This window comes from Medicago truncatula, chromosome 3 (genome assembly GCF_003473485.1).
Source record: "Medicago truncatula cultivar Jemalong A17 chromosome 3, MtrunA17r5.0-ANR, whole genome shotgun sequence".
NCBI classification, from domain to species: domain Eukaryota; kingdom Viridiplantae; phylum Streptophyta; class Magnoliopsida; order Fabales; family Fabaceae; genus Medicago; species Medicago truncatula.
This window is the reverse complement of record NC_053044.1, coordinates 58,037,415-58,065,359: the sequence shown is the minus strand read 5'-3', so window position 1 is coordinate 58,065,359 and position 27,945 is coordinate 58,037,415. Positions and strand designations below refer to the sequence as shown.

Genomic DNA, 27,945 nt, shown 5'->3' with positions numbered 1-27,945 from the left:
ATCCGTAGAGTCTTGAAGACACTCTACTACATACATACCCCCCCTATACTGCTACTGCACCCCCCCCCCCTCACCACCCCTTTTCTTTGTTTTTTTGCAATTTTGTTATTTATTCATGCTTTCTTTTATTTATTTTTATTTTTATTGTTATTGTCTTTTTTTTCCCCTTTTAAGCACATATGTGCAACATTACGTAGGGATTTTAGTTTATTTTCTTGCATTTTTGTTATTTTGGTTTATTTGATTGCATTGCGTATCATTTTTAGATGCTTTTATTTTCTTTTTATAATTTAGTTTACTTTATTGCCTTTTTTACTTTAATTTACTTAGTTTTATTTAATGCTTCTTTTAGTTTATTTAGGGTTTTTTTATTTATTTACTCTTTTAGTTTATTTTTGGTTAAAAATCATCTCATACATTTTTTTTTTTATTTATTTAGATTAACCTAAAATCACAAAAAAAATCATATATTCAAAAACTCAAAAACTTTTTTTTCTAAACAAACCTTGATTTTCTAACTTGAGTCAATGAAATTGTTTTATTCAAAGAAAATGGAAGGAAATAACTCAATTTTAATAAATAATAAATAAATTAAAATGACTCATTTTCATATGTACATTTCAAACACTTCATGACAACATAGTTTTTAGATCAAAAAAATAATAATTATTCATCTTCTCCTTCTCCCTTTGACAAATATTAACATATATTTATTTAATTTCAGCATATATCAATCTCTTTTATTTCGAAGTTTTTACACTAGAGAAAGAAAAACGAGGGTTGCTAAATATTAACATTTATTTTGTGATTTCTAGGTAGTTACAATGGGAACGAAAAGAGCACTTCTTGTTGCGTTAACGTACTTAAAGGACCAACATCAAAGAAATATTTCCCACGCAATCGACTAAATGTATCGTGTGAGTAATATCCTAACAGATAGGTATGTGATAGCAAGTTGGAGCAACCCGGCCCAAAGAGACAGAACCATAAACCATTTTGGTTGAAGGACTTCCATTTTTGATTAAGCTAGTATTACTTTATGCTTGTCTTTTGGTTTGTATAGCAAAAAGAGTGGCTAAGGCCCTTATGCTGAATTTCAGTAAGCCCAATTGTAGGGTAACCCTAGGTATTTAAACATTGTATCTCCCAACAAGTTGGAATGATGAATTTGAGACAACTTTTATTTTATTCTTTTCTTCCGCCGTTTTCTTCTTCCTTCTAGTATTATTCAATTGATAGATAGCTGCAGAACTTAGTATCACTGGTGCTTTCATTACACTTCCCAATGCCTCCCAAACCAGCCATACCTACCCCTAAAGACTTGGACGACGCCATCCAAGTTACAAACCAAAGGCTCGATGAGCTTATCCAAACAAACCAGCAGAAAATTCAAGCTGCTATTGGCGTCTCTACCCACACCTTCAACACTCGCCTGGACAACCAAGACGTCATTATGGATTCCAGATTCACCGCCCTCACCAACATGTTGAACGAACATTTCGCCGCTCTCACCACCAACAACAATCAATCATCCTCCAACACAACCACAACACCACTACCCACTCCAACTCAAGATTCCACCACCACCAACAACCCCAACCTCACATCCATACCGGTGTCTCTTCCAAGTAACCTCTCCCACTCACGTTACATCCAACCAACAATCAACCCCACCGGTTACCCACCCACATCGCCATACTCAAACGCTGGCCAATACTATCAAACACCACCTCATGGTTATTCACAGATTCCACCATATCCACCACAACCCCAAATGTTTTCACTGTTTGTTCAATGCCACCCCTTCCAAAATCCGCCATTCACAACACCACAAAAAACCTATCGGACTCCGAAAATTGAACTCGGTGGATTTGATGGTACTGACCCACTGGAATGGATCTTTCAAGCAGAGCAATTTTTTCAATTTTACAACATACCAAACGACAACCGCCTCGCTTTTGTATCGTTTTATATGAAAGGAGAAGCCTTAGCTTGGTATAAATGGATGTATCACAACAATCAGCTGATAGATTGGCCAATTTTCTGCCGCGCTTTGGAGCTGCGTTTTGGACCCTCAACGTACGAGAACCACCAAGCACAGCTGTTTAAACTCAAACAAACCGGCACTGTTTCTGAATATCAAGCACAATTTGAGAAGTTAGGTAACCGTGTTTTGGGACTTCCCTCTGATGCTTTGCTAAATTGTTTCATATCTGGTTTATCTCCTGAAATACGCAATGAAATTGCTATTCAACGCCCCTTTACCATAACCCAAGCAATTGGCTTAGCTAAACTCATTGAGGCCAAGGTCAAAGATGCTAAGCCCAAATACCCTAGGCCCTTTACACCTTCACCATCTACTTACAAACAGCCCACTACTACTTCCACTCCTAATCCCACTCTCAATTCCACTCGACCTACATCATCAACCAACCCCACAACATCTCCCACACCAAATTGCATACCCATCCGTCGTATCACACCAACACAAAGAGATGAACATCGTGCTCAAGGCTTATGTTACAACTGCGATGAAAAATTTGCTCCAGGTCATAAATGTTCCACGGGACGCTTCCTTCTCCTAATGCACGAAGAAGGTGACATCGAATCTGTGGAGGAACCATTCGAGACCGAGCTCCCATCCGACAATGATGAAGTTTTTTTCCAGTTGAGCCCCCAAGCCCTCACGGGGCAGTTCTCCCCTCAAACCCTCAGGTTCAAAGTCCTATTAGATGGACTCGCTGTGTCCGTTTTGGTGGACACCGATGGTGATCACAACATCCTGCAAAGCCGCATTGCTACTCACTTACGCATACCCTCAAAACCTGCTCCAAACTTCTCAGTAATGGTTCTCACCTTCATTGCACGGACAAAACCATCTTTTCCACATTCCATTCTACCTTTTCCCAATTGAAGGAGCTGATGTCGTGCTTGGAATGAAATGGTTGCAAACATTGGGACCCTAACAAGCAGATTTCTCCATCCCTAAGATATCATTCCACCACAATAACAATGAAATAACCCTTATAGGAAATCCTAGACATTCACCCTCCCAATCCACCTTTACTCAATTATGCCACCTCCTGACATCACACTCAGTAGCATCCCTCCACATCTTGACCTATCAACAGCGCCCCAATCCTCACAATCAAAAACCAACTGAACTACAAAACACAACAATAAACAATTCCACCAACACCTCTCCTGAAATCCAACACCTTTTAAACTCTTACCCAACTATCTTTATTGAACCACATGGCTTACCACCAAAACGTCCTCATGATCACCACATCCCTCTCCTCCCCAATACACCTCCCGTTAACGTTAAACCCTACCGGTACCCTCATTCACAAAAGGAGGCCATGACCACCATAATACACGACATGTTACACGATGGTATCATTGTTCCGAGCACCAGCCCATACTCTTCCCCCGTGTTACTTGTCCGCAAAAAAGATGGCTCTTGGCGTTTTTGCGTAGACTACCGAGCCCTTAATGCCGTAACTATCTGTGACCGTTTCCCTATACCTACCATTGATGAGTTATTCGATGAACTCGGTTCTGCATCTTTGTTTTCAAAGACCGACCTTCGGTCGGGCTATCATCAAATTCGAGTGGTACCAGAAGATACTCACAAAACGACATTCCGCACTTTTGACGGTCATTATGAGTTTTTGGTTATGCCATTCGGCTTATCCAACGCTCCTAGTACCTTTCAATCGGCGATGAATGATTTCTTACGGCCTTACTTACGACGGTTTGTTTTAGTATTTTTTTGATGATATATTGATTTACAGCCGTAGCCTTGATGATCATTTGATTCACTTACGCTTGATCTTAGATTTATTAGCTTCGCATCACTTTGTAGCAAAAATGTCTAAGTGTGTTTTTGCAGTGGATACTATTGACTACTTGGGTCATATTATCTCTCACAAAGGCGTGCAACCAGATGAAGACAAGATTCAAGCTATCCTCTCATGGCCTACACCGCGCTCACTCACTACCTTGCGTGGATTCTTGGGCTTGATCAGCTTTTACCGGCGTTTTGTGCGTCACTACGCAACATTGGCAGCACCTCTTACGGATCTCCTGCGGTCTACTAAGTTTACATTGAATGCTACAGCCGAGGCTGCTTTCTCAAAATTAAAGGAACAAATAACTACAACACCAGTTTTAATACTTCCTAACTTTTCTAAACTTTTTGTTGTGGAAACAGATGCCTCTGCAGTCGCTATTGGGGCTGTCCTATCTCAAGAGGGCCCCCCTTTAGCATTCTTTAGCAAGAAGATGTGCAACCGTATGCAGTCCTCCTCAGTCTATGTCCGTGAGATGTACGCCATAACAGAAGCTATAAAGAAATGGCATCAGTACCTTATAGGAAGACATTTTCATATCTATACAGATCAAAAAAGCCTGAAGAATTTGTTGGTCCAAACTATCCAAACTCCAGAACAACAAAAATGGGTTTCAAAATTGCAAGGGTTTAATTTCGAATTTTTTTACAAACCTGGCAAGGCAAATCAGGTTGCAGACGCCCTTAGTCGCCGCACATCGGAAGAATCAACACTCATCTTGGCAGTTTCCTCCCCTATTCCCGTACTTCTCCAACAGCTTCGTGACTTCTACACTACAGACCCAACGGGACAACAGCTGCTACAACAACACAAGGAAAGCCAGAATGAAAATCAGAATTTCAGAGTATAGGAAGGCTTGTTGTTCTACAAAGATAAGATTTTTTTACCAGCACAGACTCCTTTGAGGGACGTTATGCTCACCGAGTATCACTCCACTCCTTCATCTGGCTATTCCGGCGTACAACCCACCCTAGCTCGTATATCTGCTTCTTTCAGTTGGCCTGGCATATATGCAGATGTCAAATCCTTTGTCCGTACCTGCCAAGTTTGTCAACAAAACAAATACATAACTACAAAGAAACAAGGTTTACTCCACCCTCTTGACATACCAGAAAAAGTTCGGGAAGATCTATCTATGGATTTTGTCACACACTTACCAAACTCTTTTGGTCACACCACCATTTGGGTCGTTTGCGATCGCTTGACAAAGTTTGCCCATTTCATTGCTCTGTCGGCCAAATTCACTGCCCCTGACTTGGCCTCTCGCTTCTCGGTGGAAATCTACAGGTTACACGGCATTCCAAAGTCAATTGTATCTGACAGGGACACATTATTTGTTAGTGCTTTTTGGAAGGAACTGTTTAAGATACAAGGCACTACTTTGAGATTCAGCACAGCTTACCATCCGGAGACCGATGGCCAAACTGAAGTTGTTAACCGAAGCTTAGAGACTTATTTGCGCTGCTTCACTAGTGAGCATCCCAAACAGTGGTACAAATACTTGCATCTAGCGGAATTATGGTATAACTCGTCGTTCCATTCAGCCATCCGTATGACGCCTTTTGAAGCCCTTTACGGTAGGCCTCCTCCAAGAATGACAGATTACATATCAGGGCGCTCTTCTCTCCTTTCTGTTGATCAAATCCTGACTCACAGACAAGCCATCATCACCAATCTCAAACACAATCTTCATATCAGCAAACAGAGGATGGCTTTTCAAGCTAACAAACATAGAATTGATTGTGCCTTTCAAGAGGGAGACTTGGTTCTCCTTAAACTTCAACCATACCGTCAGACAACCGTCCAACATCGTGTGTCCCAAAAGCTCGCTAAGCGTTTCTTCGGACCTTTCACAGTGCACCGTCGAATTGGTTCCATGGCTTACGAACTAAGGCTTCCACCAGATTCAAAAATACACCCAGTCTTTCATGTTTCTCAGCTCCGAGCTTACCATGGGCGCGATCCAACTGGTCATTTTGTTCCACTTCCAAAGTCGTTACCAACTACAGGGTTGCTGGGTGAAGAATCAGAAAACTCTCCACATGCTCTTGAGAACTCAGACCCCCAAGTGATCCATTCACCGTTGGCTGAACCTCCACAGTCCACATCTATTATTCCACCTACAACCGCACCAGCCTCTGACCTTGAGGACAAGGTCCCTTCTGACCCGGTGAGTAATGATAGCAAGTTGGAGCAACCTGGCCCAAAGAGACAGACCCATAAACCATTTTGGTTGAAGGACTTCCATTTTTGATTAAGCTAGTATTACTTTATGCTTGTCTTTTGGTTTGTATAGCAAAAAGAGTGGCTAATGCCCTTATGCTGAATTTCAGTAAGCCCAATTGTAGGGTAACCCTAGGTATTTAAACATTGTATCTCCCAACAAGTTGGAATGATGAATTTGAGACAACTTTTATTTTATTCTTTTCTTCCGCCGTTTTCTTCTTCCTTCTAGTATTATTCAATTGATAGATAGTTGCAGAACTTAGTATCAGTATGGCTTTCAAATTGGCGATGTGAATATAATGACTGACGAGGATGAAAATCAGAAAACTACAAAGTGGCCCAATTGTGATAATGTAACCAAAGCCCTTAGAAAAATAATTGGAAAGTCGCACCTAGGAGACACGATACTCTTTTACTTCATAGGCCATGGCAACAGGCAAATGGAAAACACAAAACTCCCAAATGATACCGGATTCATGGAATATTTAGTTATGGCAGATAGTACAGTCATGACTGGTATATTTTAAAATTACTGATGTTATCTATTTTGTTTGCAGTAAAAAAAATCACTTTTTTAACAATGAAATTTGTTATTTTTTTTTTTATTCTTTTTTCTTTTCAGGGTCGGCAGTAAAAAATATAGAAAGTTCCATTGGCAATAAAGTGAACTTTACATTGTTAACTGAAAGTTGTCATAGCTCAGGATTGATGAAGGGATCACATGAGGTTGTGGGAAATAGCTATCAACCACAAAAAAAAAAAAAAAAAAAAAAAAAAAAAAAAAAGAGTAAGGGGAGCAAGAAGAAGAATAAAGATAAAGATAAAGAGAAAGGGAAGGGAAAGGGGAAAGGGAAAGAGAAGGTGGATGTGACAAAACCTCCAAGAGGCATCCTAATAGCGGCATGTCAAAGTTATCAAGAGTCATATTATGGCAAGGTTGATGCTAGTGATATTAAAAGTTTGGTGGTTTCTTATTTCACTCACGTGTTCTTAGAGTTGTTATACCAAACAAACGGCAATATGACTCTTGAGGATTTAATAGTTAAAGTGAACAGGAGACTGTCAAGAACATTTGGAGAGAGAACCCATTAAAACAGCGTGCTGGTTTATACTGCAATCCGGACCAAGCAAATCAACTATTTATAGGAGGTATAGTGGTGTAGAAAGAGATGACAGTTTATGATGGTGGGTGGGACACAAACTCACAGTAGATAGTAGTTATATCTCTCCGTCACCACTTTATAAATTTATTTATCCTTTCTTTTTGTTGTTTTGTTTTAATTTGTACACGGAGGAGAGGAAGAGGGGAGGCACCTGTCTATAGTTCACTCAGTACGGTCAAGGACGACAGGTGTTCTTTCAAACCTTGCAAAACAAGTTTTCCAGTAATGTTAGAAATGTTAAATATGCCCCACTATTATTTATTATATCCTTTTTGCGTCCCCAACATTTATCCAATATTATGATATGACCCAAATGCTTATCTCTTTTATTTTATTGATTTAACAATGATTTTCAACTGAAACAATTGCACACCATTTTCATCTCTTCATCCTGTTCCTCCGAAATCAATTAGAACCTTCAACTCAAAACAAAAAAAAAAACCATAATTATTTCACACAACCAAATTTATATTATTAAATCAATAAATAAATTACTTTATTGTTTATTAAAACATAAATTGAAAAACCAAAAAACATCGAATAAGATTTGGGTTTGAAACCCATAATTTCTTTCTATTTGATCTAGGTTCGAAAATTAGAGGCCGGAGTCGGAAGTATCGATATGAGCTTGAAGGTGGATGAATAAAAGAATAAGAACACTAATAATGGAGTGAGAGAGAGATTCTCTATAGAAGAAAAATGGATCTTTCTGGTTTATTTTGTATGATACTGTTAAGGTTGGTTTGTGTGGATGATGACAAAAATTGGTTTAGGCGGAAAAAGAGATAGTTATACCCAAATCTTTGACTTAAACCCAGGAAAAGAAAAAACCAAAAATTATTTAAACATACAAATTAAGGGAGAGTCCATCAAAACCATCGTTCCTTCAAACACCCCCTAAGGGAGACACTCAACTAAAACCAATCAGTCCCATCCATTTCAATTATGCATGACGAAGCTGAGTACGAAATCGAGAAATCCGAGAACGCAATTGCGAAAAACGCAGATCTGAGAACCCGTTCGAAAAAATGCAGATCTATTGTGGCGCATAAAATGGATTCTGAGTAAAATATCAGGTCGAACAAATTTAAGTCGCTGCACTCGTATTTGAGATTAATCTCTTTTTTACAATTACAACCTCTTATTCCAAAAAGACACGAAGAAAAAGAAAAAAAAAAGGCAAAAGAATGGAAGATTTGAGAATTAATCATGCGTGGGTGGGTTTGTGTTTTTTCTGGGTTAAATGAACAAATGTTTATACTTTTTTATAATTTAATCGTAATGCTTTTTAAAAAATTAAACGCAAAAAGTTATAATTTTGGTCTTCTATGTACAAAAATTACAATTTTAGCCCTCTAGAATTTAGACCATTTGCATCTTTAATCCTTTTAGCCAACTTTGACCGGTCAATGTCTACGTGGCATTGTAATTATTAAATTTAAAAAATCATATAATCATTTTTAAAATTTAAAAAATATTAAAAATCAGAAAGAAAAAAAATTAAAAATCCAGATTTTTTTTAAAAACTCATACATTCATCTTCCTCATTATTCATACATTCATCATAAAAAAAAAAAACCATATTTTTTTTTGGCTTAATACATCATTTGGTCCCTTAACTTATTTTTGGATTTCATTTTGGTCCCTTAACTATAAAGTGTCTCAATTTGGTCCCATAATTCTTCTGTCGTTTACTATTTTGGTCCTCTCCGTTAGGATTTTGCAAAATCTGTTAATTCATTTCCACATGTCAGTTAAGATTCTTGATCAACGGTTGGATTTAAAAAGAACACATGCCATACTGTGGACTCACAAACATATTATTATTATTATTATTATTATTATTATCATTATTATTTCACTACCCAAAAAAAAAACAACTATTTCCTTTCTTCTTCTCTGAAACGCGCATCACCTTCTCCCACTTAACCACCATCAAAATACTTCAGCCACCATTACTCCATCGTCCGACGTCGTTTTACCACACCACCACCACCATTGAACTACTCTCATCTTCCTATTCAAAAAGCCACCAACTTATTATTAGATTGGTAAGATTTTAAAAACCCTAACCACCACCTTCTCTCTTACTTTTCAGCCACCACAAATCTCCATTTGAAAAACTAATATGATTTTCTTCTTACACATGATGTCTGCAACAAAACCCCTACATCTATTTTGGGATTGGAGAACTTTCACCGGCAACCACTGTGCCAGAAACCGCTGCAACCGCGCCGGTGACCACCATTTAATTTCTACAAAAACTCAACAGTTTATGAACCATAAGCATACAATTACTACATTCTTCCCTTCTTCTATTCGTCACACATGACATACCATGAACAACAGAACTTGATCATAGAGAAAGAAAGTTGTTATTTCTGGGTTTTTCACACATGGCATATATGAGAAGAAGATGAAGATGAAGTTTTGTATTTTTATTATTTCTGGGTATTTTATTTCTAGGTTTTCATATTTTATTTTTGGTTTTTTATTTTTTAGATGGATGAATATGGAAGTGTGAAGATACTGATTGATGAAAATTTTGATGTTAAGTTTGTTGTTGTTATTGTTGCTGCTGTTTTTAGAATTTATTGTTGTTGAAATTGAGTTTGAGATGTTTGTGGTTGTTGAAAAGGTTGTTGTTGTTGTTGATGGTAATGAAGAAATTGTTGTTGATGGTGATAAAAAAATTGTTGTTTCTGTCGATGGAAACAATTCTCATATTCCAAGTAAGAGAACATACAACATCCCATGACAAATATCATATACAACATATAACCATTCATTCACACATCTTCACTTAGTCATATAAGGATAGTCACGATAGATCATAAGAAAATTGGTTCAAAAGAAACTTTTCCGACAAAAACCCTATCAAATGGTCACCGACCAACATTGACAAAACCCAAGGCAAAACGACATAGACAAGTTGAAAACCTTCAAACAATCTTAATCGACAATGTAATCATGAAGTTAAGTCGCCTCCAAATCATTAACATTAATCCAAGCACCACTTAAGTTCATATGAAAATCTCATTTTCACAACCTTTCGCATTTCCATCCGAAATATCATTTTTGACATGATTAAGATGTTTGACCAACCATACAAGTCTTACCTAAGTCTATAAGAGCTGTAGGTTTAACTTTTAATCTTATTTAGTTCACAAAAGTTCGTTTCGACAAAATCATCAAAATTACCAAGTTACGACAAGATCATATCATTTGTTCCATATTGCGAAATCAATTCATTTTCAAAACAAAACAAAGTTAGGATCAAGCTATGATACTCTTAGAAGCTTAATTATAAATTGATTGAATATGGTTAGGTGTTTGGAATCCATTGGCATGCTTAAAAGTACATGTAACAGCCTGATTTTTCACTAGATTTATTTTTAATTGTTTTATTATGTGTTTTATGTGTTTGTATATGATTATTCATTATTGGGTGCATTTTCTTGGATTTTCGTATTAGAATGGCATTTTGATAATTTTAGTGAGAACGGGTAAAATTATAATTTTTAGTGGGAATTACTTTGAGTGACTAGTAAAAATAGTTATTTCATTAAGTTACTAGAGTAAATTGAGATTTTACGGTTTAATGACCGCTAGTGACATTTACTGTTATTAGTTAAGAGAAATATTTGTCGTTTGAATAGAAATGGGTTAAGCCCACTATAAACTAAGTTAAGCCCATTAAGGGAGATAACTAGGGATGTCTTAGAAAAATATCACTCATTCATTTCATAAGATATTTCTAGAGAGAGGTAGAGAGAGAAAGTGGTGAAGAGAAGAAAAGGGTTTTGGAGAGAAGAGCTTGATGAATCAAATTGGGGTGAGCTTAGGAGCTTAATTGAAGCAAAAGTTTGGGTTAATCATCATCTAAGGTAAGGGGGTTTGTCTTCATCATAATCATGTTCAATTTTTGCAATTTCTCATGTTGTATGAAAATGGGTTGATGAATAATTGTTGCTAAATTCGTGCTCTTGCTGTGATGCTATTTTCTTGTGCATGAATTGATGATAATTGTATGATTGTGAGTGAAATTGCATGTTGCAAAGTATGTATAAATGTTAAGTTATGAAATTATACTCAATTGGTGAATTTTGATATGTTGTTGTTGAAATGAGATGTAATTCATGTTCCATTGACTATTTTGATAAAACTGTTTGCTCCCTTTTTTAATTTATTTCATAATTTTTCTTTAATATGTTAGAGTAGACATTAATAATTTCAATTTAAATTTAATATCTCACAGTTATTTATATAAATCTCTTGTTACTTCGTCTATTGATCTAAAAAAAAATGTACACGTATTTGGTCCAAATTTTCGATAAAATATATGTATATTTATGGGTCTCATTTGTTCTAAATATTAATTGCTTGCACGTATATTATTTTATTTTACAAATGTATATGTATGCTATTTTTTTTTTTTTGTCAAGTGTATTTATATGCTATATTCTTGATTTCTTGTAACTCGTTCATTGTTTTTTATTGACCCCGACAAAAATTAATTATATATTTATTCTCATAAGATCAATCATATTTATTAAATTAAATGCAAGGAACGATCTTTTCGATTTGCCAAATGTTACGAGTCCAAAAATAAATAATTATTTTTCCTTCCAAGTGTGGTTTAGACTTTAGGTTAGTTGGTAAAGGTATGGGTGGACCACAAACAAAGAGATATGGTGGGCCAGTGGAAGCGATAAGAATAGTATATGGGACCGACTAGGGTTGGGAATAGATCAGGCCGGCCTACAGGGGCCTATGGCCTGGCCTGTTTATTAAAAATGCTAGGTTTAGGCTTTTTAAAAAGCCTATTTAAGTAAATAGGTCAGGCTTAGGCTATAAAAAAAGTCTATGAAGCCTAATAGGCCGGCCTGTTTATGCATGTTAGGCTTCATAGTGGACTTTTTAAATAGGCTTTAAAGCTTTATAGTGAAATAGGCTTTTAAGGCCTTATAGTAGTAATAGACAAGTCTTACACTGAAATAGGCTTTGAGGCTTATTAAGCCTATTTAAAAGTAGATAAAATGGAATGTTTAGTGACTTTAATAGTAAGTAGGCCTGTAAATAGGCTTTCAGGCCAGGGCAGGCTTTTAAATAGGCCAGGCCAGACCAAAAAAATAGGCCTATAAAAGGCCATAGGCCAGGCTCAGGCCTGCAAAATTTTTCGTAGGCCAGGCTCAGACCTATCAAAGCCTGGCCTGGCCTATTCCCAACCCTAGGACCGACTAATGCATGTGTTGCGACTCACGAGAACCGTCCATCTATACGCCCTGTCTCATTTGAAGGAGCCTCCATTGAGGTGGGATGTGCATGCATGCCTCTCCTCTACAAACAAACAGTGGGTGAGAAAATAAATTAAGATAGATATTGTAATTTTTAAAAGCTCTACATTGCATTGGGAAGTAAGGTATCGTTTGATCCGACTTTTTTTCAACACATTATCAATTATTTAAAGGAGAAGTTAGGTCAAACACACTATCAATTATTTTAATTTTAATATTGTTTAATCATCACAATCTAACAAATATTTTTATTCATACTGTCATTTAATGATACCAAATACTTTTATTTCCTTTCTTCAACCTCGCAAATATTTACACACACAGATTAACGTTTACAGTAATATTTTATGTCCGTCTGTCTGTGTTTTTGTTACGTTTTTGCATGTAATTTTTTTTTAGTGTTCATTGGTTGAGTGCTCCCTCATCGATTTTTTTTAACAATTTTCCAATTTTCATATTTTTAAAAACTTTTGACTATTCTCCAATTTTTTTATTTTTAACTATTTTTTTATTTTTTTCTCCCAAATTTAGTTGCTTCTACACTACCGTTGTGGGAGATTAAGATACCATTTGACATTTTTTTTTTCTTCAACTTCTCTACATTTTTAAGGAGAAGTTAGCCCAAGTACAATATCAATTAAGTACTTAATAAAAAAAGTTACATTTTTTTAATGCATAAAATTGAATGGAATGAGTTTTGGCCAAAAGTTGTTGAATGCTACTTCAAAACACTACTTCTCGACAAGCATCTCTCTTCAATTCACGTTGCGAACCTTTTCTTTTATTTTCTAATATTATATTTCAATATGTTTTTTTCTTCCATTTAATTTTTTTTTAGCCATTCCATTTAATTTTTTTAAGGAAGTTCCATTTAATTTTATTACCTTTTTTTCAAAGAAATTTTATTATCTTTTTATCACTTATATATTTAATTTAAATATCGTTTAATCATAACAACCTCACAAATATTTTTATTCAGGATATCATTGAATGATACAAAATATTTTTATTTTCTTTCTTCAACCTGGCAAATATACATACACACATATTAGCGTTTAGAGTAATATTTTATGCGTGTCTGTTTTTTTGTTACGCTAATGCTATAATTTTTATAAAATTTTGATTTTAATTAAAAGTAAAATTGTAGATGTCTTTTCTTCAAAAAAAGGTATAGATGCCTAAAAAAATTAAACTTATCTTTTATATATATACATATATATTGCACCTTTATATCGTAACAAACTATGCATATCTTTTTCTCTTATTCAAAAAAATTAAACATTGCTAAATAGAAAAGATATTATTTTCTATTTTGTCAGCATCAGATGATAGGATTTTGTATAAGTTTGATAATGACCCGAAAGATGTCTTTCCGTATGTAGTGGGAATATAGTTGGTGTAACACTATGGAAAAAATACTTCATAGCTTTATCATTTACCATCTATTTAGCTTGAGTTCTTTGCTTCCATTTTGTAGTCAATGGCAACCCAAATATATGTAACAATTGGTCAGGTTCGAGGCTGCTCATCAACCTACATCATCCGGTTGTTGAGAAGTTTGAGACTTAGTAAGTTTGCATTATGATTTCACAATACAATGTTAGAGTAACTTATTATTTCACAATCCAATTTGATTGTTTTTTGACCATGTTTCTTGAATTGTTGTCATGACCTTAACACTTCTCAAGCTCAGAGTCAAAGCTTCACTTAGAACTTAAGTCAAAGTTCGATTTCTTCTCAACGTACTTCGTACAAATTAAAACTACATATTGCATTATTCTTTATTTCATGTGCATAATTTGTGTTAGGAAACATACTGCATCACTATTTGGAAAACAACTAAATTCAATCCTAGACTAGATTATCTTCATTCACCGATGCTACTTCTTTGCTTGATTTCATTTGATGTAAATATGGGTATCAATCATTTTTTGGTAACTCTATAATAACAACACTCTTTTTTATAATTTTGGATAATATGTAAATTCACACATCATTGGTTCCTTTATTGGTTTCAATTGTTTTCATCCTAAATATTATGTCAATTACTAATCTCATAAACTGATTACATGCTCTCTTAATCAACCTATACATATTTTATGATGAATCACAATGTTCCATCGTTTTAACATCTCTTCTTTCAAAGATTTTTTTTATCGAATACGTTATTGAACCCATGCGAAACAACTAGTTTTTATCAAAAATAAGGTGTTAACTTGTGATTATGTGTAATTGTGACATATTTATCTTTGCAAATATTGATATCACAAGAGAACAAATCATAATATTATCTATTGTCTTAGATATAAGAGAAAATTTGATCAATTTGATTTAACCCCTTAACTTTTATTGGACCAATTTTCTCTTTTATTTAGGACGAGGCGAACTATACGTTTCCCACTGGTATTTTAGCTAGGAGTATTTTTTTTTCTTAAATTTTTTTATCAAATAAGTGTTGAATTTGTAAATCGTCTTACGTTATGGGATAAAGGAAAGTATGAAAAATGTCTTATAATTAAGAAATTTTGAAAAATAAATTGTTATTGGTCCAATTCTAACAACATTGGGACAATCATTCTTTTAGAAATATTTTATGCATGTTTATTAATCAACTTTGTTGATGTATTTGATTCATAATATATTATAAATTAAATACATGAGATTCGACTCATAAAAGTAAAATTATTGTGAGCTAACTTAATTATGCAAAAGTTAAACTCACCAATTACTACAACACATGAAAGCAAATAATAACCGTAGAAGCTCACATCAAAATTTTAATGACATAACAGGGGATGTACGAGCAGGGTATGAAAATGACAAGTCTTTGTGTTCTGAATCTGAATTCCATGTGTAATGTAAATAATGTACACACCCACAAACTTGGACTATGTGAATGGTGCTAAAGGCAAAGAACAAAGTTCATTATTAATTGATTATATATTATTTGTTTGACTATAGTTTTTGGAAATTGATCATATTTACCAAAATCTCAAGATTTCTCGTGAAAGTGGTCTTAGCTCACACTTCCATAAAGGCAACCTCCTTTCCTTCATCACCACTCACTCACTTGATCACTCTAATCATTTTGCTTTCAATAATCACTTTTCTTAGATTCACATTTGAGTACTTGCATTGACTCTGATCTTCTTCACCTTCAACCTCAAAAACAGTTTAGTTTCTTGAGGTTACTGCAATGGCTTCTGGTTGTTTAACCATAAAACCCAACACCCATTTTTCAATTTCTAAAAAAGGTTCTTTTTTTGGAGAAAGAATCAAAGGAAGCTTCCATAACAGTTCCTGGGTCACGGATCAGTTGAATGAACGTTTCACAAATCAGAAGAAGATCAAACATGTTGCTGTATCTGCTATTCTTACTTCAGATGATCCCAAAGGTTCCTTGGTAAGCTCAATTTCATTGTAGGCTTCACTTTTTGCTCCCAATTCTGAGAGAGAGAAAAAAAAAAATATGAATTTCGATCATTTTTGCATGACATAATTGTAAAGTTAGGTAATTCTATTTTTACTTTGTTTATGTGAATTATGTGGCTACATTTTTATTTGGGATATGATTATGATTAGAGTGTGTTTTGAATTTCAGAACTTGCAAGTGCCTTCATTTATGAGACTAAGGGCTGATCCAAAAAATGTGATTTCCATTGTATTGGGAGGAGGACCAGGGACACATCTATATCCTCTCACCAAACGAGCTGCAACACCCGCGGTAAGTGGTTATCATGATATAGTCGTAACAAATAAACCATCAATTTAGTTCCCAAAGTATATAAAAATAATAAGTAGTCCTAAAATATATGAAATACGTCAATTTAGTCGAAAGAGTATATGAAAATCAATCAATTTAGCATAAGATCTTAATAGTAGGGACTAACCTGATGGATTTTAAATACTTAGGCTAAATTGGAGAAACAATGATACTTTAAGGACTAAACTGGTGGTTTATCCTACTAGTATTTTGGTTTGAATCCTAACATTTTGGTGTCCTGTGTTGTGTTGTTTCTGATGATGATTTGTTCACTATGTTTGTTTTAAGGTTCCTGTTGGGGGATGCTATAGGCTTATAGACATTCCAATGAGCAACTGTATAAATAGTGGCATCAATAAAATATTTGTGCTAACTCAGTTCAATTCTGCTTCCCTCAACCGACACATTGCCCGCACCTATTTTGGTAATGGCATCAACTTTGGTGATGGATTTGTGGAGGTATGTATCCATCACAATTCACCGTCAGTATATGTATGGAAAGTAGTTTTTTTTTCTCTCCTTTTTATTAATAACTAGATATTGATGCAGTGATATTTCATATGAACATGACAGTTGCCAATAATATCCCTCAAAAGAAACAAAACTTGAGTAATTTGGTTTGCCTAAAATGAATAAAGAAGCTCTTTCTTGGTTGACTGTTGTGATTGATAGAGAAAAAAATTACAATCCACCGGAAGAGATTCTTGTTGACTAATTTCAAGTTTGTTTCTATTCATGATGACTAATTGAAGTGAATCTAAATGGTAAATAGGTTCTGGCGGCGACACAAACACCAGGAGAAACGGGAAATAAGTGGTTTCAAGGAACTGCAGATGCTGTGAGGCAATTTACCTGGATATTTGAGGTAGCCAAATTGTTTTCTTTTTGAGGCAATTTAAACCATTTCTCCGTATTTTCTATAAATAAAATTTCTGATTTTTGAGGTTGTCAATAAGTATTCAATTCTTTGTTGTAGGATGCCAAGAATATAAACGTCGAAAATGTATTGATCTTGGCGGGGGATCATTTATACCGAATGGATTACATGGACCTTGTGCAGGTATACATTGTAATTGTTTTGTAGAGTGGATTGTTTCTTCATTTCATTTTCAACAATTTTCTGATTCATCAATAACAAATAAACAGAGTCATGTTGATAGAAATGCCGATATTACAATTTCGTGTGCTGCTGTGGGTGACAGGTGTGTTCAATCTCCTGTTATATGTGTTTCTTCTTGTTGCTTGATATCACTAAGTAAATGAGTATTATACTTAATTTCACTCTAGAATGAATGGATAGTAAGACTCACTAGAAAATAAAATTACGAATTTTTTTAATTGCTTGCTTTCCAGCCGTGCATCAGATTACGGATTGGTCAAGGTAGACGAGAGAGGCAATATCATCCAATTTTCTGAAAAACCGAAAGGGGCTGATCTGAAAGCAATGGTAATTCACAACTTAACAACCCAATGTTTGCACCTTCTTTCTGCTTTCTTGTTATCTGGTACTTCTACTGAGACTGTTCACTATCAGAAACCAAAAATGAATTGACCATCCTCATTTTGCAGCAAGTAGATACCTCTCGTCTTGGGTTGTCGCCACAAGATGCATTGAACTCGCCATATATTGCATCTATGGGGGTTTATGTATTCAAGAAAGATGTTTTACTCAAGCTTTTGAAATGGAAATATCCTACATCTAATGACTTTGGATCCGAAATCATTCCTTCAGCTATAAGGGAACACAATGTCCAAGTAAGAGGAATTCCAATAATTATATATGCATACATATGTATTTATCCATTTCAGAAGGAGCTATGAGAAAATTTGTGTTGTTTTGCAGGCATATTTCTTCGGAGACTACTGGGAAGATATTGGAACAATAAAATCCTTTTACGATGCTAACCTTGCTCTTACCAAAGAGGTATAGGTGCAAGAAATTGTCGGTATTCTTGTTCAGTTTAGTTGATTAAAACTAATATTTCCTTTATGCTACTCTCATGCAGAGTCCGAAGTTTCAGTTTTATGATCCCAAGACACCCATTTTCACATCTCCTGGATTCCTACCACCAACAAAGATTGACAACTGCCGGGTACGACAATCTATCCATCTTGTAGCATGCTAGTAACTGTGGTAAGTCATAACATCATCATGTCTTGCTTATTCTGTCATGTGTTGCTATGGTTTTGGTGGTAGGTTGTGGATGCCATTATCTCCCATGGATGTTTCCTGAGAGAATGTACAATCCAGCACTCCATTGTGGGTGAAAGATCACGTTTAGATTATGGCGTTGAGCTTCAGGTAAAATGTCATATTTATAGACTCACTATTCCAAATATCTATGTTAGAACAGCAACCCTGGTTCAAAAAAAAAAAAAAAACAGTGATGTAAAATGTAAATAGAGAACACACAATATTTGATCATGGATTTCAACCAATTGTGCCTATGTCTCTGACTTTAGAGTGGCTGCAGTGATTTTCTATTATTCAAGCTTAGGAGTTACAGATTACTTACAGTCCAATTTATAAGGTTAACCTTGAGCTGTACCGCAGGAGGGCTCGCCCCCTGCAGGCCGACAAATAGATGGTGACCTGTCCACTTATCATTAGACTGAGTCATACCCAACACACTCTATTAAATATGGTCCTACTACTAACTAAATATAAAATCATCTTTTACAGGACACTGTAATGATGGGAGCAGACTATTACCAAACCGAATCCGAAATTGCTTCTCTTCTTGCAGAGGGAAAGGTCCCAATTGGAATCGGAAGGAATACCAAAATTAAGTAAGTGCTACTCACGGTTGATGAACACTAGATAAAGAATTAGTATTTGTGCATAGCGAATCTATTTATTATTGTGAACTTATTGCTTGTTATCTTTGTCAAAGGAACTGTATTATTGACAAGAATGCAAAGATCGGGAAAGATGTCGTCATCACGAACAAAGATGTAAGCATAAATATCAGTTAGTAGTTTTCTGGTCTGCAATACTTTTGTGCATCCTTATAAACTCGAATGGTTTATCTGTAGGGCGTACAAGAAGCAGATAGACCAGAAGATGGGTTCTACATCCGAGCAGGAATCACAATCGTAATGGAGAAGGCAACAATAGAAGATGGAACTGTCATATAAATAATGGTTAGTGGTTGTTCCATGAGCTGGTTTCTCTGAGGCGTCGGAGGAAGCATTGTAAGGAACACTCCCTTCCGCATCTTTTGGGGAGGTATGGCAACTGTTGCAAAATGGTATGTTGAATAGAGAAAGCGGAATGTGTAAAATAGGAGCTCTCCCACCACATGTAAAAATAGAATGAATGAATAAATCATAAAAGTGAAAGTGCACAAAAGTAAAATAAATTAAAGGGCTGAGCCTGTGTGAGCTATGAAGTTACCATATCCTCTCCCTTGCAAGTGCAAAGGACACCTTTTAAATCATTGTATCACTGAATTAATAATTTAATTTTTAACTGGGTGGTGTGATAAAGAATCTGTTTACCTGTTGCTCCAAGTATCATAGACGTATATAGCATTACTCAGCAGGTTCTAAAAGGAAAAAGCATTGTTCATTTTAACTATATAAACTAATCTGGATTTCTAGGCATTCACCTAATCGGCCGGCTTCTTGGAATCCTTGGATCAAGATTGCACGGCAGAGCTATTGGATCAAGATCGCTCGACTCTAAGTTTAGGCTTGGTAAATCAGACTTGTATCGTCTTGATCCAACAACTCCAGAGTTGTTGACTAATTGAATGCATGAAAATTGTGACGAAAAACAATCTATTCAATAAACAACATTATTCAGTATTTTTAATTCTGCTTGCGTCAAAAAAAATAAAAAATGCCTACCAGCATATCACAATTCAAATCTATAGACTGCACACGAGACATGGACTTAATAGCACCATCTTTCTGTTTAAAAGCTCGCTCATACTTAATTTGTTAAATAAACGTAAGCACCAATCATATAAGTTTTTTTAATATCAAACACATTAGGACTTTTTTAATCTTCGGAGATAGAAAAGGTAAAAACGGCTATGTCCATGCATGAGAGCAAGATCAATTTACTGAGAGATTGACACGTATAACTTGTGACATTTTTTACGAATCACAAAGGCCTAAGTTGGCGTTGGGAGAGAGAGAGAGGGTAAAAAAAAAAAAAAGGAATTAAGTTAAAACTTAAAAGTGTATGACGTAAACTGAATCAAGAACAAGAAACAAAGAAAATGCAATCTAGGAAAATAGTGAATGATGGTTTAGTCGCTGAGAAGAAGGAAGATAATAATGATCAGAACGTGCATGTTGATTCTGCCACTGCCCTTCAACAATTTCTTGATCACATACCCATTAGTTCAATATCCGGCATAAACAATTCACATGGTACTACTACTACTTTTTACAATTAGTTTGTTAACATTGTTTTGTGATTCAATGCCCTCCAACGTTGTTTTCTTCCTTCCTATGTTAAGTGTTGGAAATAAAATCTGGAGGCACTATAAGGGATGCAATTCATATGTTGTACGAAAAGGACACATTTGGTGCTGTCATTGTGGATGTTTTGAACACTGAAACATCAAGCATAAGGTTTTCTGATCGCTATATTGGTTTCATTTCTTTTCCAAACATGGTTCTTTGGTCTCTTGAGGTATTTAGTAGTACTTTTCGCTAATTTCTCAAAATTTATAACTTGTATCTTCGAATGAAACATCATTCTCATTGAGCATGTTGTATTTTCAAGGAATGTGAAAAGATAAGAGAAGATGCCGCTGATAACCATATCAAGGATATAGAGAACCAAGGTTTATTCTCTATCTTGGACCGGATTCCTCAGATTGGCCAAACCAAGGTTTTCCTTTTTCATGTTTTCATTCAGTTAGATTTCTCTATTTGCAATTCTTGCTCCTTCTATTGGTGTTTCAGTGTTTGTATACTTGGAATTCAACTAGGACCACATGAATTTATTTTTTCACTTAAAATGATTAGTTTAATATTAAAATGATTGTGTCTATACTATTAGATTTATCATTCATGTGCACAATTATAATTAGAGAATAGTATAAATACATCACATAAGTTATGTCTTATTCTTTACTAGGTTGGCGAATTGGCCAAGTCATTCCTCTGGGAACCATTTTTCCCGGTACGGTTGAATGACACGATTTTGCATGCATTGCTACTTCTTTCTAAGCACAGGCTGCAAGTTTTGCCTGTCATGCAACAACTTGATGCTGCACTCATCGGCTTTGTTACACAGGTATCTGTCGACTGTCGTCGAGTTGCAGACACAAGCACATATATGTGTCATATTGAAAATTGATATATTAAGGATGGTTATTGTGTTTCCTTTTATGCTAGAATGCCCTAGTCCAACTACTTCTTCAATCAAGCGAACTAGAGTGGTTCAATAATGTTGCAGACAAGAACTTATCAGATTTCCGGTATTTAAAATCTTACCATTCAAGTAAATGAGTACATGTATCTATTCGGTATTTTGTTCAAGTGAATTTTGCAATGTGGTATGTTGCTCTTTGGCTTTGACCCTTTTTTGTCCTTCCACAGATTTGAAGGCCAAGAACATCTTAGTTGTGTGTTTGGAGACCAAACTGTTGCAGATGCTTTGAAGTTGCTTTGGCAGAACCAAACTTGTGCAGTTGCAGTTGTAGATAGACAAACCAAGAAGCTCATTGGTAATGTGAGGAACAGTGACATTTATAATCTTGTAAAGAATGATGACCTACTTAGAAATAGAAAGTAAGTTTAAAAAACAGGTCTACTCTCTCTTTGCCTTAACTTATGAATATTTTGATAGATATAAAATAAGAGTTTAATTTTTATACACTTCACGTGTAAAAAAATTTACACTGGCAGCAAATCACAATTAATCATATATCCAACTTTATAACTAGTTATGTTTAAAGTCAATGTTTTTAATCATCTCATGATTATGATTGATTAATAGTGTGCAGTTTTTTCACAGGCGGTATATATGAATTAAATCCTATGAATAATTGTTTAGTTCAAGCAACAATATTGAATTAACAGTGTCAATGTAACTAGCATGAAAAAGATTCCTGTTTCTATGCAATGACAGGATTTTAACAGTCGAAGAATTTGTTCACACAAAGACCGACAAGACAGACGCTGAACCAACCATTAAACATGATCATGGTACTAATCACACGGCAGGAAGTCTCCACCTGAAAAACAGCTTCACATCGAGAATGGATTCACCGGTAACCAACAGAGCAAACCAAACGCTCAAGCAAGTAATGGAGCATATGACACAGACTAATAGCAGTTTCAGTTTTCTGATAAATGATAATGAACAAGTTACAGGTGTGATAACAGTGAGAGATGTCATTCTGCAATTTGCACCTCCATGTGTGAATTCTAGTATTGGTGGAGGTGGATTTTTTGAATTGGCATTGGAGCAGAGTGGATGTAGAATTAACAATGGAACTATCATTCGCAATCGTTGAACAAGGTATGCGCCGATGCATTTATTTAGAGAAAATATATGCATTAGGCAATGGAATGTTGCCCACGACAAACATGAAGATATTTTTCAGGAATTTGGATTTCGTACAATTAAAAATGACAGTGGAGATGATCTTAGTTGTTGGTATAAATTGGATGGTTGAAAACTGATTTATTAAATTACCAATGCAGTCTTCCAATCTTGTATTTATTGCACTGATGCTATCATTTTTTGTATTTATAATACTAGTAGACATCATTAACTTCTAATCTTTGTCTAAGATGGCCCCAGAACATCTGGGTTTGAGATGACAAAATTACTCGCCTTTGAATATATGTGGTTAAACTGTTGCAGGATGGGTTTGAATAGTTTAATGGATATTGTTTTTGAACTCATGTTAAAGATAACTCATCCTACCATGATCCTAGATTGACTATCCACCATATCCCTGACCATCTCATAGCTAATGGAGGAAGAAGTCAATTCATGTAGTGATTTTGTTGTACACTAACAGAATTTTTTCATCAACGATTGAAAAGTATAACTTTTATCTCCTAAACAAAATTTCACTTTTGATGAGATCATCCCTTAAGATGAATCTCAATATTTTGATAGACTAGTCTCATGGGTTCATCATGAATAAAATTACAAGGCAAGTACCAATCTTTAAAACTGCTAATCTTTTATCATAATATCAAGGGATAGAGATCATCTCAATTTCTACAACAAAAGAAATGGAGGAATTCTTAATTCTTATCATAGTTGAATCATTGAGTGTATAAAGACATGTTTCTGGAAATACAGCACTTTATTTCTTTTGCGAAATAGAAATGATATTATCAACCGAGAGGAAAAATCACATCTTGGCTTGAATCTCAGACAAACTGATTAAGGAACTCATCTACAGTGGTGTATTTCACATCAGGATAGAGAGTTGTAGCTTCTACTCCAAATGTTGGATCGATTTCAAAGTTAGTATGATCCCCTTTAATGTACACACAGTGAGCAATCGACAACATCATATTTAATGGAGGCGAGGACTCTGAAACAGCCAGAATTAAATTATTAAACCACTGAGTCTAACAAAGTGGTTTGTGTGTGTGTGTCTGTTGTAAACCTCGTGGTACTGAGTTCGATTCCTGGGAATCAAAAAAAGATTAAAGTATTATGAACAGCAAAGGTCGCTTACTAACCTTGAATTTGCTTCAGAAGTTGTTCCTTTGGAACATAGATTCTTTCAAGAGTTTTACCAATCTTCTTCTCCCATAGAGATACCAGATCATTAAAAGACAAGGCATTACCTTGTGGTCTAATATACAGAATTTTGTTCAAGGTTCTTGGATCATCAACAGATTTGATTGTATAAGTAGCAATATCCTCTTCTTTGTTAAAAACAGCTGTTGATTATTTAATCAAGCAAAACCTATTAGTTAGGAAAATTAATGAGTTAAATTCAATATTAAACTGCATGTGCCTAGTTTTTCACCTTTGGGGTTTCCATCTCCTAGGATAACAACTTTATCTCTTGGTGGAGCTGAAGCTCCATGCTGTGACAAAGAGGGTAGGAAGTAACCAGCAAAGTAGTTACTTGACACGTAAGTGTATGGAATTCCTTCTGACTCAATGCTGCGCCGAATTCTGGCTTTAACGGCGTATGCACTCTTTGCTGGTTCAACCGCATGACTCCGATCCACATCATTTCCGAATTCAGAAGGAAAGAATCTCTATAAACAATGAAGATATTCATATCATATAGTAAATAATGAAGATATTTTTGAGTTTTTGAATGTACCTTAACATTTCCTGCTTCTTTGATGGCAGAGATGATTTTATCTTGATCACTCAAGTGCGAGCGAGCCACAGTAGAAATTACAACATCAACCTGTTTTATTGCTTTCACCAAACTTTGATGATCATATAGATCCCCCTGCATATAACACACTGAATATCATATCCGGACACTCAAAATTTGACATGGATACTAAAATATCTCTAAATTATTACACTAAGATAATTTGACCAATATAAAAAGTTAAGCGTGACCAGAAAAGAATAGGATTTGACGCACAAGAACAAAATTGACGGACAAGTCCTTGAATTTGTTGATGATGGATGATTTAGTAGGGTTGGAAAGAGTTGATTCCCGGATGAGAAGGAAGGTTGGATGGCCAGCTTTGGCGCTAGCTTCTACAATGAATTTTCCGATGTAACCGGTGCCACCGATCAATAGAATCTTGCTCATCATGTTACTCCCACCTGCCATTGACTACAATTCACAATATCAAAGTAAAATATGGATGGGATGGAATGGAAATGGTATGCATAGGTCTTGCAGTGTACTTGTCCTCTTATATTACATTACTATTATTTTGCCTTGCTTGCTGCAACTGCATTTCAGTACAAAACATAGACTTTTATTCCCTCCAAAAGATCAAGGTTAGAGACAAAAAAAAATAAAATATTCAAACATTGCCCCACATGAGGCCTGTGGTAACATGCTCTCGTTGTTATACTATACTAGTCAATTAAAAGGATTGCTATAATATTTTTTTTTTTTAGAGGTATATAATCTTGTATGTTGTTAAAAGATAAGTGTACAAAATGCTCCTACTGCTTAAAAAACAATAAAATAATAGAAATCAAAATGGTTGATGTGTTGACCGGGGAACAAGTTTTCAATTTGAACACGACAATTTTGAGACAAAACCGTGGAAAAAGACAGTGTCACCAACCAAAAAAGAAAAGTTTACATTAAAAAATAAAACAGCACTTGATAATATCCTTTGATTAGATTAATTTTAATTAGAGTAATCACCGTATCATATGAAAGTTTGAGTAGAGAGATAATCAGAAAGAAAGAAAAAAAGCAAAGTTCATAATCCAAGAAGTTGTGAAGATTGTAAATTAATGGAGACAGTGATGGAAGATGTAGAAGAATACAACTACAGAGAAGTGAAGCTTCCATCTCTGATACCAATAGTGCCTGAGCCAGAGCTTGAGAGGGAAACAGGGGAAAGAAGAAGAGGAAGGGATATAGTATTAGCCATAGATCATGGTCCAAACAGTAAACATGCTTTTGATTGGGCTCTTATTCATCTATGCAGACTTGCTGATACCATCCACCTTGTTCATGCTGTTTCTGGTTCGGTCCTTCACTTTCTTAACTTCTCATATATTACTTTTTTTAATTCATTTTCTTCAATATAGTGTATAAAGTGATTGAAATTTGTGATTTTATGGATTTTCTTTTTCTTAATGAAATATTTTGCAGATGTGAAGAACCAAACTGTGTATGACTTGACTCAGGGGCTGATGGAGAAATTAGCGGTTGAGGCTTTTCAAGTTTCAATGGTTAGTGTCTCTGCGTTTTCCTATTTACTTATCAAGTTTTTTACAATATTCAATTTGACAAATTATATAAGATAGAGTTAGAGTTATTCAATATGACAAAAAAAAATAAAAATAAACATGGCTTCGAATCATTAACCACCATTTAGGAGGTAGTCAATCACATGTAACAGGTTCAATAGCCTAATTAAGTCAAGGGCATATCTTGAAATATTTAATAGAGGTCAAAGATACTAATTACGGTAAGAAAAAAAAAAGTTTAATCATCCATCATGGCTTACAAGTTGTTCAGTCACTTCATTTTTTAGCTGATTAAGTTTTATAGACGACTCATCCGTATAAAATGAATTTTTAATACAAGTATTAATAATCCCTTGCAGCATTTATTGATAACTTTGGTACTTTATTAGTTGAATATGATGAATGCTAATTATTGTGGATTTAATTTTTTGGTTAACCTCTATTGTTTATCACTCATTACTACTCTATTTCCTGGCAAATTGGCAATCTATTCTTCCATTATACTTATGATTAGTATGATGTGAAAACAGGTGAAAACAGTAGCTCGGATAGTGCAAGGTGATGCAGGAAAAGTAATTTGTAAGGAAGCAGAGAGGATTAAACCTGCAGCTGTGGTTCTGGGGACCAGAGGCAGAAGCTTGTTTCAAAGGTGAGTGTGTGTGTGTGTGTGTGTATGAACATACCTTACATTCAATTCAATCTCTTTCTATATCTCGGTCATTCTCTACACACTGCAGTTATCCATTATTCTGTATTTTTTTTTCCTTCTTCAGTGTGATACAAGGAAGCGTCGGTGAGTATTGCTTTCACCACTGTAAAGCAGCACCTGTTGTTATCGTTCCTGGAAAAGGTGTGCATTCCTCGCCTAATGACTATTCTTTTATCATTTTATTTTTCCTCAAGTTTAGAATACTGAAGAAGTTTCGCTTCTTTGATTGACAGATGCTGGTGATGCATCAATCGTCTAATGGATTTAGGTTGTGTTCTGTATAAATTGGCATTGTTTTCGACCCACTTTCTTGTTTGGAAATTCATGGGCATTTTACTTTGTTTTGCAAGTAATTCTAAACTACTCATTTCTTGAATGTAACATTGTTTGGCTCATAGTTTACTTTTATGAGCACACAGAATGCTTTTAGGTAACCTTCTGGCATAGTAGTTTGTTTTGTAACAATGCAACACAGCTGATCGATTGTTAGTTGTTTGTAGTTAGTAATGACTCTTCTCTATGTTCTATTTTGTTTAAAAAAAATTATACTTCTTGTTGTGGATTCCGATCGCCTAGATCGAGTCACACCAATACTAAATAATGATGTGTGGAGCAAAGGAGAGTGGTAACCACCAAACAAAGTGTGTGTGCAAGCAATAATCAACAAAACACCACCTAGATCTAATCTAGGAAACAAGTGAGAAACACAATACACAATCACAAGATAAAAGGAGAGGGAAGAAGAAAACAAAAGCACCAAAGAGATTGTTCACCCAGTTCGGTCCAAACTTGACCTACTCTGGAGGAGAGTTTGTACTCTCCAATCCACTATCAAAGAGTTCTTACAAAAGGGATACAAAAGGTTACAAGAAATTAGCTTGACAAGTTCACAATGAACAAACCCTAATTTCTACCCTTTTCCCAATCTCACCAAGACACTCAATGATTCTCTCTTTACAAGGTGTTTCCCATGTTTTCAACCCAAGAGATACTCTAATCAAAGAACCCTAAACCCTAGAGTTGCTCCCTTTGATTTCCCAAGTCTCTCTCTCTTCCAACTCCCTCTTCAAATCTGCACAAGAA

The 27,945-nt window shown here is 35.2% G+C and overlaps 4 protein-coding genes across 4 annotated transcripts; 3 read left to right on the top strand and 1 right to left on the bottom strand.

Moving 5' to 3' along the window:
• The first annotated feature begins 15,391 nt into the window (after positions 1 to 15,391).
• Positions 15,392 to 19,803, top strand: LOC11418220 (glucose-1-phosphate adenylyltransferase large subunit 1). Its single transcript, XM_024779541.2, has 14 exons — positions 15,392 to 15,943; positions 16,142 to 16,264; positions 16,592 to 16,762; positions 17,076 to 17,168; positions 17,280 to 17,363; positions 17,450 to 17,505; positions 17,657 to 17,750; positions 17,873 to 18,058; positions 18,147 to 18,227; positions 18,310 to 18,396; positions 18,501 to 18,605; positions 18,987 to 19,093; positions 19,198 to 19,258; positions 19,340 to 19,803. Exons 1-14 carry the CDS (start codon positions 15,737 to 15,739, stop codon positions 19,439 to 19,441), a joined length of 1,557 nt encoding a protein of 518 aa, XP_024635309.1. The 5' UTR covers positions 15,392 to 15,736; the 3' UTR covers positions 19,442 to 19,803.
• A 153-nt stretch (positions 19,804 to 19,956) lies between these two features.
• On the top strand, positions 19,957 to 23,244 carry LOC11428159 (SNF1-related protein kinase regulatory subunit gamma-1). Its single transcript, XM_003603894.4, has 7 exons — positions 19,957 to 20,686; positions 20,776 to 20,951; positions 21,045 to 21,152; positions 21,402 to 21,560; positions 21,662 to 21,744; positions 21,866 to 22,057; positions 22,398 to 23,244. Exons 1-7 carry the CDS (start codon positions 20,533 to 20,535, stop codon positions 22,783 to 22,785), a joined length of 1,260 nt encoding a protein of 419 aa, XP_003603942.1. The 5' UTR covers positions 19,957 to 20,532; the 3' UTR covers positions 22,786 to 23,244.
• A 203-nt stretch (positions 23,245 to 23,447) lies between these two features.
• Positions 23,448 to 25,305, bottom strand: LOC11418219 (phenylcoumaran benzylic ether reductase POP1). The gene is made up of 5 exons (XM_003603893.4): positions 24,853 to 25,305; positions 24,577 to 24,711; positions 24,271 to 24,508; positions 23,978 to 24,181; positions 23,448 to 23,826 (listed from the first exon to the last, which is right to left on the bottom strand). Exons 1-5 carry the CDS (start codon positions 25,045 to 25,047, stop codon positions 23,660 to 23,662), a joined length of 939 nt encoding a protein of 312 aa, XP_003603941.1. The 5' UTR covers positions 25,048 to 25,305; the 3' UTR covers positions 23,448 to 23,659.
• A 201-nt stretch (positions 25,306 to 25,506) lies between these two features.
• On the top strand, positions 25,507 to 27,382 carry LOC11421531 (uncharacterized). The gene is made up of 5 exons (XM_003603892.4): positions 25,507 to 25,926; positions 26,056 to 26,135; positions 26,684 to 26,802; positions 26,927 to 27,003; positions 27,096 to 27,382. Exons 1-5 carry the CDS (start codon positions 25,692 to 25,694, stop codon positions 27,119 to 27,121), a joined length of 537 nt encoding a protein of 178 aa, XP_003603940.1. The 5' UTR covers positions 25,507 to 25,691; the 3' UTR covers positions 27,122 to 27,382.
• The last annotated feature ends 563 nt before the right edge of the window (positions 27,383 to 27,945 follow it).